The 20,756-nt window shown below is 40.4% G+C and overlaps 1 protein-coding gene across 1 annotated transcript in view; it reads right to left on the bottom strand.

The window, feature by feature from the left end:
- Positions 1-1,059: 1,059 nt before the first annotated feature.
- Positions 1,060-20,756, bottom strand: part of DOK6 (docking protein 6) — a 364,564-nt gene continuing 344,867 nt past the window's right edge. The window contains exon 8 of the mRNA XM_019432554.2: positions 1,060-8,922. Coding sequence (XP_019288099.1) covers positions 8,783-8,922 — 140 coding nt within the window. The 3' untranslated portion in view covers positions 1,060-8,782. The remainder of the gene's footprint in view (positions 8,923-20,756) is intronic.

Raw genomic sequence — 20,756 nt, 5'->3', positions numbered from 1 at the left:
ACAAGATCATGACCTGACTTGAAATCAAGAGTCAGATGCTCAACCAACTGAGCCACCCAAGCACCCCTGGTTTTGTTCTTCTTAGTACATTACAAATATGGTGGAGTTACTATTCCTGGGCTGTGCCCTGTCACATGAATTTATTAAATATCTTCTTGGATGTCCGCTCCAAGTTATACACACCTTTGCACTTTTCATGAAGACTTTCCCCAGCAAATCTAGTCCTCATGATTTCAATAGTGAGAAAAAAGAGGAAGATAAATCCATCAAATTCACATCACCAACTTGTTATGAAAGTGGCACCAAAAATCCATATCCGGCTATGTTTTGTTCAGCATTCAGAAAGAAGGGGCATTTTTGTCGTCACTGCCCCTCCCAAACATGTTCCAAACTTGTACTGGCTGCAGAGAACTGAGAGCTGTCCTACGGTTTTTGTTGTTTCTTCAAAGGCATGACTTTGGCCAGATCCATCCCGTTTTAGCATTATGACTGCTCGATCCAGGCTTCCTCCCTCACTCTGGTGTCTCTGACCATCAAAGACAGATGGAAGGCTTGGCACTCTCTTTAAAGACTGGACTCTACAAAAGGAAGAATACTACTAATGAATCTAGTGAACTAACAACAAATGCCTGGCTAATATTTAAAGATTAAGCTTGAGAAATAGATTCTGTAAATGTATTTCCAGACAGGTTTAAATCCAAGGGACAAAGGATTCAATATCATGGCATGGAAAAGAATAAAGCCATCAATATGGAGTGCGGCCATGACCCTACACATTTCATCTCTGACGTGAAATCTTTGTCTACCAAATGTTCATTTTCAGTAATTTTCTTTGGTTGTTAAAGGGTGAGCCCAGCGCTGGAGGGAAAGTTGTTTTCTAGCTTTGTGACACCGTGAAAGCCACTTAAAAACTCTGGATATCACTTCACTAGAAGATAAAAGTATTGATCACCAATGCCATTGTCATATTAATATTCTATGATTCCAACAAACCACGGTCGACCTAATAAAAATTATGTTATTATAACATAAGATTAGGAAAACACTGGGAATGCATAATAAGTTCTCAGTAATCTTTCATTTAATAAAGGGCCTTCTTTTACTTTATTTTGAAAATAACAAACCAATGAATGAAGGAATAAGTGACATTTTAAAGGTTAGGAAACTATGATTGTCAAAATTCTGTTTAATTACATAGTTACAGTTCATCACATGATAATAAAAATGTAAGGAAATCATATAATATTATAGTGCTAACAATATTAAGTAACACATGGGTAAAAACCATTAATTTAGATGTTTAAAATCTCAATCATGCAAAGCTGTGATGTAAAGTAGTATTTTTCACCTGTTTTTTGTAGAGATGGAGGACATTTTAATATTGCACAACTGTAAGTTACCCTCCTTGTAGCCATATCAGTTGTCAATTTCTTAGAATTATGAGTAAGACATTCATAACGATTGATGGGGGTGTCTATTCAGGATTGAGATATAGAAACTATGAATTCAGAAGGAGGTAATTCTTGAACTATGTATTTCATTTTACCAAGGGGAAAAATCACACAGACAGATTTAAAAATAATGTAATTTCCTAATTTTATTATTGCCTCATTATTGTAACATTTTCTGTTCTGCCAGAAACTCACATTTAGGTTTCAGGGACAGCTATTCCTTTGCATTCTGTTCCAAAGGTGGCTCAACTAGTATTTAAGTACAGACGCCCCTAACCTGTTATTTACCTGGAATAAATTGCGACCAAAAATAAGGTATGCCAACTCGTATAATTTCCAATAGAAGCAAATTTGTAATGGATATTTTATTCCTTAACAAGGGCCTAAGCGTCCAAAGTTATTTTTTTATCAAAATAATCATAAACATTATATAATCAATGACAAATGACATCTCTTTACAGTATAAGACCTCACACAGTATAAGTTAATTTAAAAGAATTTATAGAAAGAAAACATATAACACATAATTTAATATATTGTGAAGATTCATAAGGATAAGGATTTCGAAAGATGGGAGAATTCTGGGCGGATCCAGGAAAAAGATAACAAGTGTGGCACATGTAGAGTAGGTCAAAAGTAAAAAAAGTGCCTGTGTGTGTATGTGTGTGTGTGTGCGCGCGTGTGTGTGTGCGTGTTAGGGTTTGTGTGGAGAAGGTCCAAGGGGCCTCTGCAGGTCCTGGGAGTTCTGTTTTCTGTGGTAAGGATGATACTGGCCTTTACGCTCATTTATTGTCAGGGAGTAGGTGGACTCATTGTTGTGATTTATATACTGCCCGCTGTTACCAAAATAATATAGAGTGTGTTTCAACTGGAAAGAACCCATATTCTCTGCTTCAGGTCTTCACAAAAATTTACAGCCTTCTTCCCACTGAACCCGCTGATAATAATAAGCATTGCTCTTTGAATTATGCAATAGATATGTAAATCTGAATTTGATTAACCAGATCATTTCATATTGACATATATCATGCTAATTTCTGATTTATATTTAACATCAAGATGCTGTTGTCATTTTATTCTTCATGTTCCTTGCCTTTCAGTCCACTTGGCAGACAGTTAACGATACTGAAACACCCCAGGAGCCCTCTCACATTGTTTTCTTTGAGAGAAAGTCTGCAGCGACTTTTGAAAGAAAATAATTGAGTCATCATCTCAATTCACCTTATTTTAGTGAATTTAGACTTTTAAATTTCAGATTCCCCAAAATAAGCAAGTCTTAAGAGGTTGTGGATCGTGACGGTATTAGGGAAGCAATCCGATCCCAATGTGCACACAACTGCCCGGTCAGGGTAGATCCTTGCCCTACTGTATGCATGATTCTGTGCACACAAAAAGGGCTGGTTTTATGCTCTCTTTAAGTGGAAAATCATCCTAAAAGCAAAGAACAGATGGAAAAAGTTCATTGTATCAACAACTAAAACTAGCCCCAAATAACTATTAAAACATTAAAGTTTATTCATTGTTTTTAAAATTAGAATAGGGGATATAGTGTCGTAGGCATAGAAGAGAAGGCAAAATACAAACTTATTAAACAGAATTATTAGAAGGAAGCTGTAATATTTCAATTACAGATGTACTTTCCCTCGCCTTTAAATGCTTACAAGATATTAAAATCTCAAACTAGGGAAAAGTGTATGAAAATCATGAGTGAAGTGTGATTTTCATATTACTTAGTAATTTTAACCTAGTTCTCATTTCTCTAGACTTCAGTTAAATAGTTGTCTAATGAAGTGTGTAAAGAAAAACTTGATATGCAAGCTATTTTATTATAAAAAGAGTCATTTTCCAACTTCAATTGTGAATGGAAGATTTTTGAAGTTCACATGAAACAAAACGTAGCCCCGATGTTATCTAACAACATTGTGACAAATGCCATAAATAATTAAGCCAAAGTGCTACAGAGAGATAAAGATCCCCGAAATAATAATCACGATTACAATATGATGAATTAGTAGGAATACAAAACATATACACTTAATTAATTTATTTTTTTACTTTGACTATCACTTTAGAATAAATAGGTTTGAATCTCCAACAAGAACTGGGTGACAATGTAAGAGTCATAGAATTTATACCAATCATTCATGACCTACAAGACTAATGATTTGCCTCATAAAGCCTCTCAATTGACATTGTTGGTGATGAGTCCAAGAAGGGTTAGGAACGTCTGAAACAATTGAGGAGACACTTTAATGTCCCAGGGCCTATTTATTTAGAGGCCATGTGGCATTTCTCAACTCCCACTATGTCTAAACGGGAGACAAGCTAGAGACAAGGAAACAGTGCTGGACCAGGAGCCCGGAAGTGGACAAAACTACTCCTAACTGTTTCTTTGCCTTTGAATAAGTGACAACATCCAGGTTTCCTCCTGAGTAGAGTGTAAACTGGGACCTTCATTCTACATGATTGATTCCAGAAACCAGCTAGCATCCTGCCCATCTAGAAAATGTGCCCAACACCTCATGATACTTCCATGAGAGTCTGTAAACTAGCTACTGCCTCAACAAGTTGTAATAATTGTAGAAATGATACACCAAAGGTTCACATTCTCAAGCAAGAAAGTAAGGATCTGTGGTAGTTTCAGGGAGAAAAAGGTGGGTTAATCTTTCAAACACATTCACGGGGAATGCACACATGTTGCTCTCCTCAGACATATTTAGCCCCCAGCCAGTGTCACTGATAACATACTTTCATTTGGAAACTCTAATTACGTTGGCCACACAAAAACGATCCTCAGGTTACTAAAGAGACATCTCAGTATGGGGATTTTGTTACACATTCTTTCACATTCAATAATTTTCACTAAACCTAAGGAAGCATAGTTGGTGGTTATACGTTGTCTTTCTGTGGTCACTTAAACATGGTGCAACTGACGTCCTCTTTGAATTGCATGCTCAGTACTGGGTGAAGCTAGTCAAAGAAGGTCAAGTCTGTGATATGGAACCGGGGTTAGAATGTTCAGAGAGTAGAGTCTTAGTGTTACTTTGGACATTTCATTGGAGTCTTTATAATTTTATCTAAATTGCTGCCCTCCTAAACTGGTCCTGTCCTCCTCTTCCCCCTTCATGGGAAATTGCACTCCATACATTTCATAGGCTAGGAATTCATCCATGTGGCACATCACCTCGTATTACAATTATTACTGCAAATCTAGTGACCGATTTGTATCTATTTGGAGAAGACCAAGGTTGGGGGATAGTAACGTACAGTTAGTGATTGATAAAGTAATTTGAAATTGCAAGATATTGATCGACAAATGTTAATAGAATTGGAGAAAAATGTATCATTTTCACTTTGAGCAGTTTTAAGTATAATATTTGTTATAAGACCTAACATGTTCAAGGCCTAAAGCTCAGCCCCACTGATTGTATATTGCCCTTTTATTGTGCTGTGTTATAATCATCAAAACTGGACTACAATTTTTTGTAAGAATATAATTTGCTTAGCTTGTTTTCACATAGCATTAATGGTTGATTTTAGTAAGTGGCTCAAATCATCTAGGGAGTAGGGTACTCATGCTTTTTTACAAAGTTTTCTGAGATATTGGCCAAAGAATGAGGGGCAGACATCAATCTTTATGATGTGTTTTTAATATCTACTCTAAAGATACCACATGCAATAAATAAATTAGATCTGTAAAAAGTATTAACAGTGTAACATTATTTATCAGTCCACTGCTTCTATTTTGGACAGAAAGTATTAGTGGTTGACCGCTTTATAGGTGATAAATGATTTTCAAACATAATTGCCCAACGAAGACAGAGAAAAATTGTACAACCTACTAGGATTAGTACTCTAGTTACTACTTGGTGAAAAAAAGTGAGGTTTATTTTTTATAAATATGTTTCACTTTATTTCACATGCTCTATCAAACGGCATCTTCCCTAGTACATAAGTAAATATACATTTCTTATTTCTTTAAGTTCAAATTGTGGCAGTGGCCAGAACTTATTGATTCATAAGTATTTGCAACCTGCATAAATAACTTAGTTCTGAGTGCCTATTACTCATTCGATGAATAAGTGAAAGATGTGTTTCCCACTCCCCTCCCCCCACCAGTATGGTAAACTATTGGGTCAAGGTTATTTTACACTTTTCCACACTTTAAATACAATGGGTGCAATAATTAAGATTTTCAGGAGAAAACTTGGGGACATAAAAACTGAATCCCCCTATGTCATCTTTCCATGAGCTGTGTGGACGCTCCGGGCTTTCTCTGCTCTCAGAAGAGCCTCGATCACTCGTGTCAAGTTCCTTCACCACTGGTCTCTTCCAACCTGATACGGAAACTGTGATCGTCTTCATTCATGTGCCTAAGTCTGGTTGGAACCCCAGTGGGGTCGCTCTCAGAAAGAGCCAAAGGATGTCTTTGGTTCACAGCAACCCCAATTACAGGAGAGGTATAATACAATTTCTGAAGGGAGAAGAATGACTCACAAAGTAGAGAGGCCTCTTCAGTCAAAAACCTGTGAGCTCAAGTGAGTCGAATACATGTTTACGACCATTGTAATTGCTCCCGTGAAATTGGCTTCATGAAGTTCCAGGAGAGGAGAATGGTACCGTAACTTCTCTTTCATCTTTGGTTTTTGTAGAGGATTTATCTGCTTGTCATTTTTCTTACAATGCACACTGCCATATGTCAAGAACAGTAGGCTAACATAAATTCTCCTCTCTGTTCATTTAGCAATTTTAACTTAGCTATGATTATAAGTATAGATGAAGAGTACAGATGCTAGAATAAATCTCCAAAAATGTACCGTGAGAGACTTTATAGCATTATTCTTATTGTGATACGATTGGGTTAAAGGCTTGGGAAGAAGATTTCTCTCACACATGCTTTTGATGACATTATTTTCAGAAGGAACTGGCCCAAGATGAGCCTGATCTTTGGTATCTCCTCAGTTAAGCTCACTGGTAACAATCCCAAGGAAATGGTGTTCTCGAAGCAATTCCATGCACGTATTGTGTCTTCCACCAAGTAGACACAAGAGCAGACTCATCTGATCAGCAGAATCCCCCCCACCCCCGGACTCCCTGTCTGTGCTCCTTGCACATGAATGAAGCTGAGACATGAACCAGGACCCCAGAGGGCCTTTCCCCACAAGTCTCATGTAGTGACTGTGGTCTCTAAGCAACAGCTCAACTGAGTGAGCGGGCGAGAGGCTTGCTCTGAATGTGGCACCACTAGGAGCTGTGCTCAAATGGTCTCAGCGGGGAGTTGCTCTGGTGTGTTTTACTGAGGGCATTTCAGAAGCAAATGCCATGTGCTGATTCGGAGGCGCTTAACCCCGAAAGCTGGGATTTTAGGGAAGGCTGTATCACCAGCATGAGGAACCGGTCATCCGCTTTTCTGCTGGGTCAGCAAAATTCATGGTGCAGAGAGTTTGAGTAATTTTCTTTTTACCCCTGAAAGCTTAAGATAATTATTTTTCACAGCCACATTAACTCTTATGATTAGCATCTTGACGGGGTTTTCATACTTATCTGAGAGATTCAGAGAGTCTAGGTAGTTGCTCTAGGTGTAAATTTATCTAGGAGGGACCTAGAACCATTTCTATTCAATAGTCATTCTCTGAAATAGGTTGTCAATAGGCACTCAAGCTACGGAGAGAGATTTAAAAAAAAGAAAGTCTTATTACAGATCAGCAAAACAAGTACCCCTTCAAAAGACCAACTTTAACAGTTTAAAGAATTTTGCCATTAGGAAAAAAAAATGAAGTTTTTATCTTACATGATCTGGGCTCACTATTCTTTAAACTTGCCTTGGAGTATTTACAAGCTGACCATTTAGGCATGTGGCATCAGATACTTCTAGGTAGAATAAGTTTTATTTTTACTTGAGTGAACTTCAAAATTAAGGGCAAAGTATCTTTGTTGACACTAATTAAATTAGCCAAATTCTTCAGTTCCCTTTAAACCTCGTAGGTTTGTCATTAATGTCAGAGATGAAAAAACAATTATACTTGCTCCATTTTCTCTTATAATCCCAGCCAACCCATGTCCATTAAAAAGAAAGTAAAGCCTAGCAAATTCTGCTGGCATAGCACATTACAAGGGACCAATGGCTCTTTGAGAACAGCATCTATAAAATTTTAAGTAATTGAGATCTATAATCCTGTGGCCATTGTTCTTCTGACTGCAAACTAGCTGAGTTCTTTTTAGGTGTGTGTGTATATATATATATATATATATTTTTTTTTTCCCCCCTTTCTTGAAAAACAGTTTCTCATTTAGAGTCTTTCTTTTTCTTGAGATTAAATGGAGGCCAGTAGGTGATTACACCCAATCCTTCTCACGTAGTTCAGAGGGATGGCCAGAGAGAGAAACATCATCAACAACAAGGGAGTACGAGGCAGAAAGACAGCGTGGTAACACGGCATGTGGGACAGCTAGACTGCTTCCTTTGTTTTCCAGGGTCCCTCCTTCTCACATATCCGTTTATACTTGTCACAGGAGCAGACTTGACTACGTAAATACTTTTGCTAATAAAAAGCCTTTTTTTTTACAGCACTATTTTAAAAATAGCTATTCAACATAACAATCTTAATTTTAATGCACCAAATTACAGTTTTCAACAATGTAAGTGAGCATATCCTGTCACCCTCAGCACACATTTGATATATACTTGTTAGATATACATGGATATAGCCATATCCATATCTATGTTTGTCTACAGATGCACACACACACACACACACACACACACAGAGTAGAGCTACAAGGCCCTGCTTAACAGTGTGTTCTAAATCTCATTTTCCCTTAATTGTCACCGGGCTTATTTATATGGAGAGTTATGATGCCATTAGTAGACCTTGCTGGATTTGTCCCCATCAAAACCTTCCAAGCCACATAGCTTGTGGTGGGGGACATTATGTCTAGGGACAGACCCTGTCATCAGGTGGGAGGGCTGAGCCATGAGGACAGGGGTAATGCCCACCACCCAGGTACAACCCAGTGTGGGCAACTTCTCATGGTGCCCAGGCTTCTGCTACTGCCAGAACCAGGAATTTTATTTAAAGGACGATTTGGATTCTATTTTTGTAAAACATAGATTCCCCCCCCCCCCCCGGCCCCCCGCCAAGAAATTCAATAAATAAAGGACTTAGCCACAGAGTCAAGGAAGCAGAACTCCAGTGTTTAACCTTCCACTGGGATTGGGCTACACCCGGCCCATGTCAATGTTACTGCGATCGGTCTTCCAGGAGGCAGAGGGTGCAGTGACCCTGCAAGCAGGTCCGGACAGACTGTGTCTCTGGTCAGCAGGCTCTCTGTCATTGAATGAGGCTGGAGCTGTAGCTGAACCCGTAGCTGCTCGACCGGGACAAAGACTGCTGTGTCTCTTCGCTCTGCTCCGAGGCGTAGCTGGGAAACGTCTGTGCGCGCGACATCTTGGACGAACCAAAGCCGTGACCTGAAAGGAAGGAAGGAAGGAAGGGGGTGCTTAGAAACCCGTTCAGAGAAGCCAAGGGATATACCGAAAACAGACACACACACACACACACACACACACACGGAGCCGAAGCCCGCAAATCCTCCAAAGAGAGCTCCAGGTAAGCATGCAGGTGTGGAAGACAGAGAAATGTGGTGCTGGACTCCTTTGTGGGTCACGAATGAGGTCGGTATTTTCCTCAAGTGCATCTTGTCAAAACTGCTGGAGGCCAGAGAGCTACGTAAATGTTCTAGGGATCTGAAACTTCTAGTATTCTTTAGCTATTGCAACAAAAGCAGAAAAGCTTTTCTGGAAAAAATAAAAGAAGTTGGTTTTGATGGAGAGCCTGGAAGCTGCATGCTTTTCTTCTCTACTCACTTTCAGGATACAACAGCAAATCACACACTTTCCTAAAACCTTTTTGAGCAGGCAGATTACGCCTTATCCTAACCAGTAACCATCCATTATCAGGAAAAGCCTTCCCCGTTGTAGAGTTTGGGGCCCTGGCTTATCCTGTTGGGTTTGGGAGTACCTGAACCCCCTCCGAGATGCGATTAGCCTAAATGATAAGCCTTTAGGGTTACTAAAATAGCCTAAAAGTCGATTCTTCCAGAAAACATATTTAAAGAACATTCTATCCATGCTTTTGCTACTTCAGACGGGTCCAAAACAGAAATGGTTACTGAAAAGCTCATCAGAATGCTGACCACATAGGGAGAAAGTGTCTCTGGATGGCTTCAGATGGACTTTCCAGGGGCTTCTCCAACCTTTTTTCTTAACTGGGAATTAATTATTCTTCATACTTGGGAATGACAGTTATCTAACGGATGTGCTTAGCAAGCAGAGAAGAAAACTAGATCTTGTGTGAAGGAAAAGACGAATCTAATTTGATTTGTAATGTTTCTGGTCTCTACCAGGAGGAGTCCAGAGAAGAGAATCTGCTAACACAGAAATAGGGACCAACTCGTCTTGTTCCTCCGGAGGCACTGTCCTTTGTGAGGTCATGCACCTAATGCCAGTTTCGTCACCAGGCATGTTTGGTGACTTGGAAAATATCCTTGCAGGTTCTGAAGCTTGGGATCCAGGGAGAAATGTAAATGAATTGGGTAACAAAAGACTAATTAAACTGGCAGAACCTCTTTGTTAAAAAATCGTGAGGGTAAAATCACTTTATTTTAAAAAATATTTTAAATTAATTTTTTAATGCTTATTTATTCAAGAGAGAGAGAGAGAGAGAACACAAGTTGGGGAGGGGCACAGACAAGGAGAGACAGAATCCCAAGCAGGCTCTGCACCATCAGAGCAGAGCCTGATGTGGGGCTCGAACTCACAAACTGTGAGATCGTGACATGAGCAGAGATCAAGAGTTGGACACTTAACTGACTGAGCCACCCAGGTGCCCCCATAAATGGCACTTTGGAGTCACCATTGGGTTGGCCTAGTTCTCTTGTAGACTGAGGCTCCCTGTGAACAGGTTGGGGTGGGGAGATGTGAGTGTTTCTTCTTGGTCTCTCCCTCTGGCCATGCTTGTGGTTCTGCCATCCAAGCCTCCTTCTGAGCTTCTGGACCTTTCTGCTCCCTCCCCCGGCTCTCTCAGGGCCCCCTAACCACACTTCCTCTCTTTGTGCCCTTACACTGAGAGTGGTAATGCTGCCTGCTGTGGCCTGTCCCTCACAATTCCTTGTTGGTTCTGTGACTTGCCTCCCAGCACCGTAAATAATAGTCCACTAAACTCCTAAAATCTCAGCTGGGCATGTCTTCCCTTTCCTGGAGGACCCTGATGCTGCAAAGAGGAGCACTGGATCTGGGGAGAGGCAGAAAAGGGGAGAAATTAAGGGGATCTGGGGTACCCCTGGGGTACCATCAAGGGTGAGAACTCAGAGCTGAGACCAGATATGTATGCTGCTTCTGCTAGTTGTAGGTGTGACCAACATAGTGAGTCTCACTGTGTCTCTTGGGCTCTCAGTTTCCTTCTCTGCAAACTCCGGATGACATTCATGGTACCATGTGGCTCAACTGATTATGAAATCAGTGAATAGTAATGGAATTCAAACATGTTAAGTGCTATCACCATAGTGAAAAGATCGGATGTCACCACTGACTCCAGCGGGGTCACCTCTATTGAATGGTCAGAGAAGTTCTCCTGAAGAAGGTGGCATTTTGACATGATATTTATGCGGCAAAGTTATGGCAGAGTCATCGGATATGGAAAAAAAATCACTTAAAAGTTTTAACAATTTTGCCTCCTTATCTAACCATTGACTTATTGGATGATAATTCACAGGTCTTACGAGCAGAGATGCTGGCATTTATCAGCATAAACCAGCTGGATATTCTAATATTAATATAACATCCCTGGCCTTGGTTTTATCTCGTTATTAAAAAAAATAGAAATATTTGAAAGAGAGCAGTGCTGGAGAACACCTTTAATTCACATTACTTGTGGGCTAAAAGCTAAGGCTTAAGTTGTGAATTTGGAAGAGTCTTGGGCAAACGGCTTTTCACCCTAGAATCTTGAGTTGTAAAAATTTGATCGTGCAACTAATATTTGTGAAACATCTGCTACAACAGTTCAACACTCCAGAGGGGAGACGCGGCAATGGCAAGTGCAGTCCCTGACTTTACAAGGAGTCCACAAGCTGCTTTGGGAACGATGGCGTGGCCAAGGACAGACCACAATCAACACCACTGCCCTCTGCTCCCTGTGTTGTAAGGATTGAGTGGCACACCCCCTGGGAAAGCACCCGGGACTCAAGATACCCAGCAGATGCTAGTTTGCTCCCTTCTGTCTCCGCTGAACGGGTGCAGATTCGTGTTGGTGTTCTTGGCCAATGTCTGAGCTTTCTCCGCCACATCGGCATGCTGCCCCTCACGGTGACGGGTTTCAAATATTTCTCTCCTTCAAGGTCAATACTGCCTTCTTCATCTCTTCTATGGACAATTTCTAGTCTAATTGGAAATTAAATTGTGATTGTCTTTACTTCAACCATTTCTTTACACACACTTCACAAATGATGCTATTTAATGCTTATCACAAGAATAACATATCTCAATCAGAACATATCTCAATCATATCTCAAACAGAACTCAATCAGTACATATGAAGGCTTAGTAAACGCTGTTTGATTATGGCAACAATGAGTATGAGAACAAAAGGGAGAAATGATTAAGCATTTTCTCAGCATTTATTTGAATTATGCCCTTTGGCACTGTTGATGAAAACAAAACAGAAATCAACTTCGTGGCTTAAATTAAACACTTGCTCGAATCGACTGTCCACAGCACTGAACAGAGATCCTATTTAAATGCTTCTGACACTTTCTCTCCAGATCATCCCCTGAAGACAAATAAGGTGAATATGTACCCTGGGGATGTGGGGAATTCTTTAACTTAAAAGCAACAAATATGTTAACGGTTGTTAGTCTATCCTAAAAGTCTTCTTGATTGATTGATTGATTGATTGATGTTTATTTATTTTTGAGAGAGAGAGAGAGAGAGAAAGAGAGAGGGGAGGGGCAGACAGAGAGGGAGGCACAGAATCCTAGGTGGGCTCCAGGCTCCGAGCCGTCAGCATAGAGCCCAATGCGGGGCTTGAACCCACAAACCACAAGACGATGACCAGAGCTGAAGCTGGGTGCCTAACTGACTGAGACACCCAGGTGCCCCATAAAAGTCTTTTTAAATTTTTGTTTCTATCCCATTTTATATTCATGTTTGTTTTAATAGAAAGTAATATTTTCTACCCTTATTTTCGGGTAAATTGACTATCTGGGGAAAAAACACGTATTTCCCTGACAACTGGAACTATACTCTGAGATGACACTTCATAACATCCTCCTACTTCCTTCTTCCGATGGTCTGTGCACAATCCCCACACTGAAAACCACTGTTCCCTTCCATAATGACAGAAATATACTGGATGTTGAGACATTGAAAACATTCACTTATGGGGCGCCTGGGTGGCTCAGTCGGTTAAGCTTCCAACTTCAGCTCAGTTCATCATCTCGCGGTTCGTGGCTTTGAGCCCTGTGTTGGGCTCTGTGCTGACAGCTCAGAGCCTGGCACCTGCTTCGGATTCTGTGTCCCCCCCTCTCTCTGCCCCTCTCCTGCTCAGGCTCTCTCACTCTCTCTCTCTCTCTCTCAAAAATAAGTAAACATTAAAAGAAATTTTTTTTTTAAAAAGAAAACTTTTGCTTATTCTCACAAGCCTATATGACTTCTCACAATTCCAGAAACTCAAGCAGCACAGGACAAGGGGGCAAGATCACTCTAGCCGTAAAAGGAAAGCTTCCCTCCAGGCCTCCTGAAGGATTCAATCCAGTAAAGGACTAGAAGGAACACAGACATAATGGAAAATGACAACCGACCAGGGTGTGAGACCAGACTCACGTCACATCAGAGGGCAAAACAGAACGACAGCATGTTATCAATCACCTCCCCTTCCTGAGGGGGTGAGAAGTACGTTGTTGCCCGCACAGTTTCCGCTGCCGTTCCCTTTCTGGAAGCTCCTGGTTTTCTGTGCTAACGATGACTGTATTCTTTACATAAACCATAAAGGAAATTGTTTCTTTGGGAAGTCAGAAGGGTCCCAAACATAACACTCATGCTTATTAATTGGTAAGAAATAACGGATACTTGATTTGAGTTTATGTGTTTTATTGGTTTGCTGGGATCTGGGAAAGATGGAAGGGTGTTGTCCATTAAAATAAGAAAACATGGGGCGCCTGGGTGGCTCAGTCAGTTAAGCGTCTGACTTCAGCTCAGGTCACGATCTCGCGGTCTGCGAGTCCGAGCCCCGTGTCGGGCTCTGGGCTGATGGCTCAGAGCCTGGAGCTTGCTTCCGATTCTGTGTCTCCCTCTCTCTCTGCCCCTCCCCCGTTCATGCTGTGTCTCTCTCTGTCTCAAAAATAAATAAACGTTAAAAAAGAATTAAAAAATAAATAAATAAAGCAGTTGCTTCATGAGAAACAGGACAGCCCAGAGTCAAGGCATCAACAACGGGGCCCAAGTAGACACTGAGGAGATGCCATCTTCAACAAGGGGTTTCCAACCACCAGAAGGAAAAGGAGAGGACAGATGGTAAGTCAGACCTGGACGCTGAAGGACAGAAGGAAGAATGGCTGGGGACGGGGGGTGGGGGGGTGCAGAACAGAGGTCACTAAGAGCTCTCCCTGCAGAGAATCATGGGTCCGAAGGTTTTTTTTTTGTTTGTTTGTTTATTTTTGAGAGAGAGCGAGTGAGCCGAGGAGGGGCAAAGAGGGAGAGAGAGAAAGAGAGACAGAGAACCTGAAGCAGGCTCCAGGCTCCCAGCTGTCAGCACAGAGCCTGACTCAGGGCTCCAACTCACGAACCATGAGATCATGACCTGAGTCGAAGTGGGACGCTCAACTGACTAGCCACCCAGGTGCCCTGGGCCAGAAGGTTTTCATAGGTGTCTAATATCTGTATGTTCACCTGGAACGAGGCAGGAGTGGAAGCCAGACTAGAGGCGGAAGTGGCCTGGAGCTGTCGGCTAGTGTCTCAATAACGACTTAGCTTGTAGTAGTTATGCTTCGAAATGCCAGGGACTCACTGCCAACATCTTTTCTCTTAGCTGTATTTGAATTTGACTCAATTCATTCTAATTACGGTTCAAACCAGCTTATGTTTTAGTTTAATCTTTGTGCTCTCCTGGAGGGCACTTCTGAAATTTCTGTGCAGATTCCAGGATCCTAGTACCTTCATGACCCTTGAATAGATTTGCTAGGGGTATTGAGGCTCAGGTTTGGTACATTCGAGCCAATGGGGGAATAAAAATCATGAGTTTCAGCCCATAAAGAACATGATTTGTAGGGTGTCTGGGTGGCTCATTGGTTAAAGGTCCAACTCTTGGTTTTGGTTCAGGTCATGATCTCACAGCTCGTGGAATTGAGCCCTATGTCGGGCTCTGTGCTGACAGTGTGGAGCCTGCTTGGGATTCTCTCTCGCCCTCTCTGCCCCTCCCCGACTTGTGCCGTCTCTGTGTCTCTGTCTCTCTCAAGATAAATAAATTTACTTAGAAAAGTGGCTTGTACAAGCCATGATATAATGACCACTGTTCATTAAGTGCGTATTTCATGCAGACGTTAGAAATATTATTTTTAAAAATCCTCACATCGATTCTATAACGTGAAGTTGCATATCCTCATTCTACCTGTGGAAAAAACAAAACTGAAGCCTACCGGTGTTTAACGACTTGCAAAGCTGGTAGAGCACAGAGTCAGATCAGGTCTGGTAGGTAGAAACTGAAGCCAAAGCCCTGGCGACACTTTGATAAATTTCTCCCAGAACTCGTTTTTTTTTTTTTTTCCATTTTGTTGTCTCTCTCTTTTTTTTTTTTTTATTTAGACAGATGGATTTTTCTCTTTTTATTATTTCGTACCTTTTATTTTTCATTAAAATTTTTAAAAAACATTTCGTTTATTTTTGAGAGACAGAGAGAGAGTGTGAGCAGGGGGAGGGGCAGAGAGAGAGGGAGAGACAGAATCCGAAGCAGGTTCCAGGCTCTGAGCTGTCAGCACGGAGCCCGACGCGGGGCTCGAACTCACAAACCACAAGATCATGACCCGAGCCAAAGTCTGGTGCTTAACTGACTGAGCCACCCAGGTGCCCCACTTTTTATTTTTAAAAATTGAGGCATAATTGAAAAATGTAGTTGCATGTATTTCAAGGGTCCAACGTGATGATTTGATATATGTGTGTGTTATGGAATAACCGTCAAGATAGTTAACACACCCATCACCTTACACGGTTAATTCCTTGTTTGTGTATGTGGGGAGAATGTTTAAGATCTACGTTCAGATGATGTCTTAAGGAGAAAATGGAAATTTTTATTTGCTATAATTCTTTTCTAAAACATTTAAACTAATGCAAGGAAACACTTATCCATGAGAATGAGTCTGCCCTACATAATACACAGAGATTTGAGTTACAACAGAAATATTACAGAGAAAATTGCTGAATGTTACATAAGTTTACTTTGGAGGAAGTTTGCAAAATGCTTAGACTAACTATGAGGAATGTGAATGAAACTGTTTAAAATTTACTATCAGGTTTTCATGTCATGTAGCACAGTTTTATTCTGCAATAGACACAAGGTGAAGCTTGCATTGAATCTGGGGACTTCTGAAATGAGTTTGAGGAGATGTGTCAAAAAATTTGCTCAGCACTTGACGAAGATTTCATTTTTATTTATTTACATTTTTGTTTAAATTCCAGTTAGTTAACATAGTTTCAGATGTACACGATAGTGACTCAACACTTCCTACAACACCCAGTGCTCATCACAGCAAGCGCCCTCCTTAATCCCTATCACCTATTTAACACAGCATCGCCCACCTCCATTCTGGTGACTGTAACTTTGTTCTCTATAGTTAACAGTCTGTTTCTTGGTTTGCCCCTCTCTCTCTCTCTCTTCCCCGTTGCTCATTTGTTTTGTTTCTTAAATCCCACATATGAGTTCAATCGTATGGTGTCTGTCTTTCACTGGCATTTTTGCTTAACATCATACTCTCTAGCTCCATCCATGTCATTGTAAATGTCAAGATCTCTTTCTTTTTCAACACCGAATAATATTCCATTGTGTATGTATGTATGAATGTGTGTGTATGTGTATATATACATATATATAGATACTATATATATATACATGTGTACATGTATATATATATGTACATGTGTACATGTGTATATATGTATATATACACATACCACATCTCCTTCATCTATTTATTAACCAATAGACACTTGGGCTATTTCCATTATTTGGCTATTGTAGATAATTCTGCTATAAACATTGAGGTATATGTATCCCTTTGAATTAGTATTTTTGTATTTTCTGGGTAAATACCTACCAGTGTGATTACTGCATCACAGAGTTGTTCTATTTTTAACTTTTTGAGGAACCTCCATACTGTTTTCCAGAGTGACCGTACCAATTTGCATTTCCACCAGAAGTGCAAGAAGGTTCCTTTTTTTCTCCACATCCTCGCCAACATCTGTTGTTTCTTGCATTGTTGATTTTAGACATTCTGACAGGTGTGAGGTGATAGCTCACTGTGGTTTTGATTTGTATTTCCCTGATGATGAGTGGTGTTGAGTATTTTTTCATGTATCTGTTGGTCATCTGTATGGACAAAGATCTGATTTTTAATCGTGTTCTCTGTAGAAGTTTGCCTACAGCTTTTCTTTCTAATAACTGATCAGGTTGATTTTTCCAGAGATCTGGGAAACATTCCAATAATCACAAACAGAATTTTGTCTTCTTGTATTTGTAAATATCTTCTTTCTGAGTATAAGACCACAACGCCCAAATGGTCTTGTCTTTCAGACTCTTTATATCTCACCATTATGAATTATGGCCCTCATGATGCTGATATAAAAATCCAAATGGCAAATGATAGTTGATGAGATTGGGAGATGGAGAGGGGGCACGTCACGGACTGTTATACCCTATACTAAACAGATTGGATATTTTTTTCTACAGGTGACAAGAAACTTCTGAATAATTTTAATCATGTGAGTGATTGGATCAGGTATGTGGTTCAAAATCTCACTCAGTGGGACTGTGGAGTAGCTGTTCTCAACCCTTTTTGGACCCTAACATGTTTGATGGGTAAAATGTAGCCCTTTTCTCATAGAAAATTTCTCATGGAACGCTACTGCAAAGATAAAACGATGCTTCTGGTTTTATGTACATTTCCTAGGATTTCCTTCTAATCCTTCCCCAGTTTCTCCAACTGATCAGTATCCCTCCAGGTCCAGTAGGAGAGCTGAAAATTGCTGGTGCTGATGTAGATAAAAAAGACTGAGGCTGGAATAGTTGGGTGTGCTCAGGTGTTGATAAAGTTCACTCTTATTGACCAAGACCGACACAAGTACTGGTGAGCGTAATTAAAGTCAACATTCTAAATTCTGAATGACACAATCAATAAACTATACAGTAATTTCAGAAGTTGGAAATCTGCAACCTACACCATTGGTTAGTAGCACTGCCTGGAGAGTAGTTATTGCAATATGTCTGTCCTAGTAGCATAAATATCTGGATAAATAGTGAATAAGAGACCCGAGGTTCACGAAAACAGAGTCAAGAAGCATTGGACAAAGGAAGGATTCTGCTGACTTTTCTTATGTTTTTTTTTACGAGAAACTGCTGCAAAGAAATCCGGATTACTTTTCTAGGCAGATTGAGCAATCCTTATTAGGATAACGGTGCGTTATCATTGCACCCAACAGCCAGCAACAAAAGTCATCATCTTAACCTCTTGTTAGTTTTCAATTTTTTATGAATTATTTTTATTTTACTCTCACTGTATGGGAGATGGAAATCTATTTTTATCAGCTGTTTTTCATATGAAGTTCTAATGTCAAAAGGTTAAAAAAAAAGTCTGCTTAGAATAATTGCCATTTTACAGTGTCATGTGGCCCGCAGTAATTTCACTGAAAACAGGCGGAGCGGGGCAGTGATGGACAGCATAGCCTCCAAGGAGGGTCCTGACACCCACACTCAGCAGATGACATTGCGTTGGACATGGTTACACATCAAACAAGAGTGTGCCAGGCTCTGGGTGATTCTGGTCGTTGAAATTTATTGAGCACGAACAATGTACCAGGAAGTGTAAGACGTTTGGCTTATGCTGGTGCATTTAATCCATCTGGTGACCCTGCAGGTTCGTGCTCTTCTCGCTTAGGGACACAGACACTAAGGTCGGAACTCAGGCTGCCTGGCTCAAAACTCTACATGGACCCCAGAAGGTTAACTCTGCCCATAGGTAGCACAGCGGTCAAGGTAAAAGGCATGGTTTTGCAAACAAAAATGTATCAGAAAGGCAAGAGTGCAAGCAAGTCTCGTAACTTTTTATTCTTTTAATTCCAGTTATCTTGGCTTTCAGAAGAGCACAGGATAATCTGACATGTATTTCATATTACTTAACTGTAAAAACTGGATGCACACTAGTTTTTCCAAGGGTCTGTATCTCTTTGCACGTTTGACTTCTATTTCATAATCGTGAAAACGAGAAACACTAGTTTTTCTCATTTGTTTGTTTCTACACCTAACAAGCACTAAATTGAATAGGATGCTAAGTTTTAGAAAGTTACGATCAATAGACCATCTGGACTGTTCTTGGATTACATTCACAACAGTGAGTTGGCTAGTGTTAACACGTTCACTTTACGTCCACTACCGCCTCAGGACGTAAGAATATTTTAGCGCAAACCCTTTATGTTTACATGGCGAATAACCCTAACTTCATGTAAATTAGTAAATCATATAACAATTAAGTTTTTCTGAATCTTAGCTGAATCAAAGACAGAAGTTTTAGGTTTGCCTAAGTCTTTATGCCTCTCTACCTGCAAGTGTCTACCATTCTATCAGATTTGGGGGAAAAAATGGGTATTGGAAAATTTGACTAGTTCTTTGGAGGAACATCTTAGTTCATATTCTTATCTACACTATGTATGAAAAGAAAGATCTTGAGAGTAAGTGACAAAATAGAAAGAAATTTAGAAAAATAGTTTGAACTGGAAGATTTTTCTAAGTACAAAAGCAGCTGAAGTTAAAATAAAAGAAAAGTTAAAATAAAGGTGTCATTTTTGACACCAAGACTATAAGAATCCAAGTCTGAGTTTAACTCCTTTAAAACTTGACAACATCCAGTCCTTGCGGAATCTCAATTTTAACGAGACTCTGCCAGGAAAAGGTGGTGCCAGTCCCTTCAATTAGTTTCATGTTAGTTAACACATTAGCCTGGATTCACACTGAGGGGTCATGGCAGGGGTGGGGGGTGAGCTTGAAGGGGTCAGAAACTATTTCTGCTAAAAATTTTAAAGGAAATTTTATTGTTCCTTAAGACAAATCTTCCCAACGTGAGTCCACTTGCCGTTTTCTTTGCTTTGGTTGGATATAGATATCGGCAGTTCGGGTTGGTAGCGCTGTCGTCAAAAGATGGCAACTTTTCATCTTCAGGCATATATGTTTTGATCTAGAAACATCCTTTTTTTCCAGACAGCCTATTCCAAACATAAATCCAATGAAACGATAATGCGAGACTGTCGTAGTGGGGAAGAGTGCAACAGTGGAGACAGAGAGCAGGTGTCTCGCGAGAGTTGAAGTTTGGAGTTAGAGAAGGAAGGCACTCGGAGGACAGTGACCAAAGGGAAGGAGAACACTCCTGCTTCGCAATTCCTTCCTTCCTTTTCTTCTCCTTTTCTTCCCTCTTTCATAGCACTTTTCAAACAAATGGAAGAGAACCAACTGTTGGCACCCAAGATGAAAAGGCTCTGCCATCATTTTCTTTTCAAGTTTTCAAGGTTCTTGTTTGTTATATTTTCAAGTATATGTGTAATTTCTGAGGAAAAATGATGCTGAGTTGTAAGTCGTTATGAGTAGCCCTCATGAGTGGCTACAGAGTCAGAGAAGCTTGGTTTGAACGCAGACTGCGTCACCTTCCAGCCGAGTGCGCCCTGGCATGTCCCTTAGCCACGCTAGACTTTAGTTTCGTCACCTATTCGATGAGCTCATGACACCTGGCATGTAAGCATTTAATGAGATGGTGTGTTTAAAGTGATTAGCACAGGGTATCACACGTAGGGACGACGCAATAAAATAGGGTATTCGTGTTACACAAATTTGGCCTTTGGAAGTTGTTACTAGGCCCTTTTATTTCCTTGAATAAGGAGGGAATGAGAAAAGTAATCTCAGAAAGTTGAAAAAAGAAGTTTGGATGCATAAGAAGCGCATTCCTCCCAGTTGTGAAAGAAACGTCTGGCAGATCAGAGATGTGACACAGTACTGATAC

Source organism: Panthera pardus, unplaced genomic scaffold (assembly GCF_024362965.1).
Source record: "Panthera pardus isolate Hobbes unplaced genomic scaffold, ASM2436296v1 HiC_scaffold_15, whole genome shotgun sequence".
NCBI lineage: Eukaryota > Metazoa > Chordata > Mammalia > Carnivora > Felidae > Panthera > Panthera pardus.
This window is presented reverse-complemented; position numbering and strand designations above follow the sequence as displayed.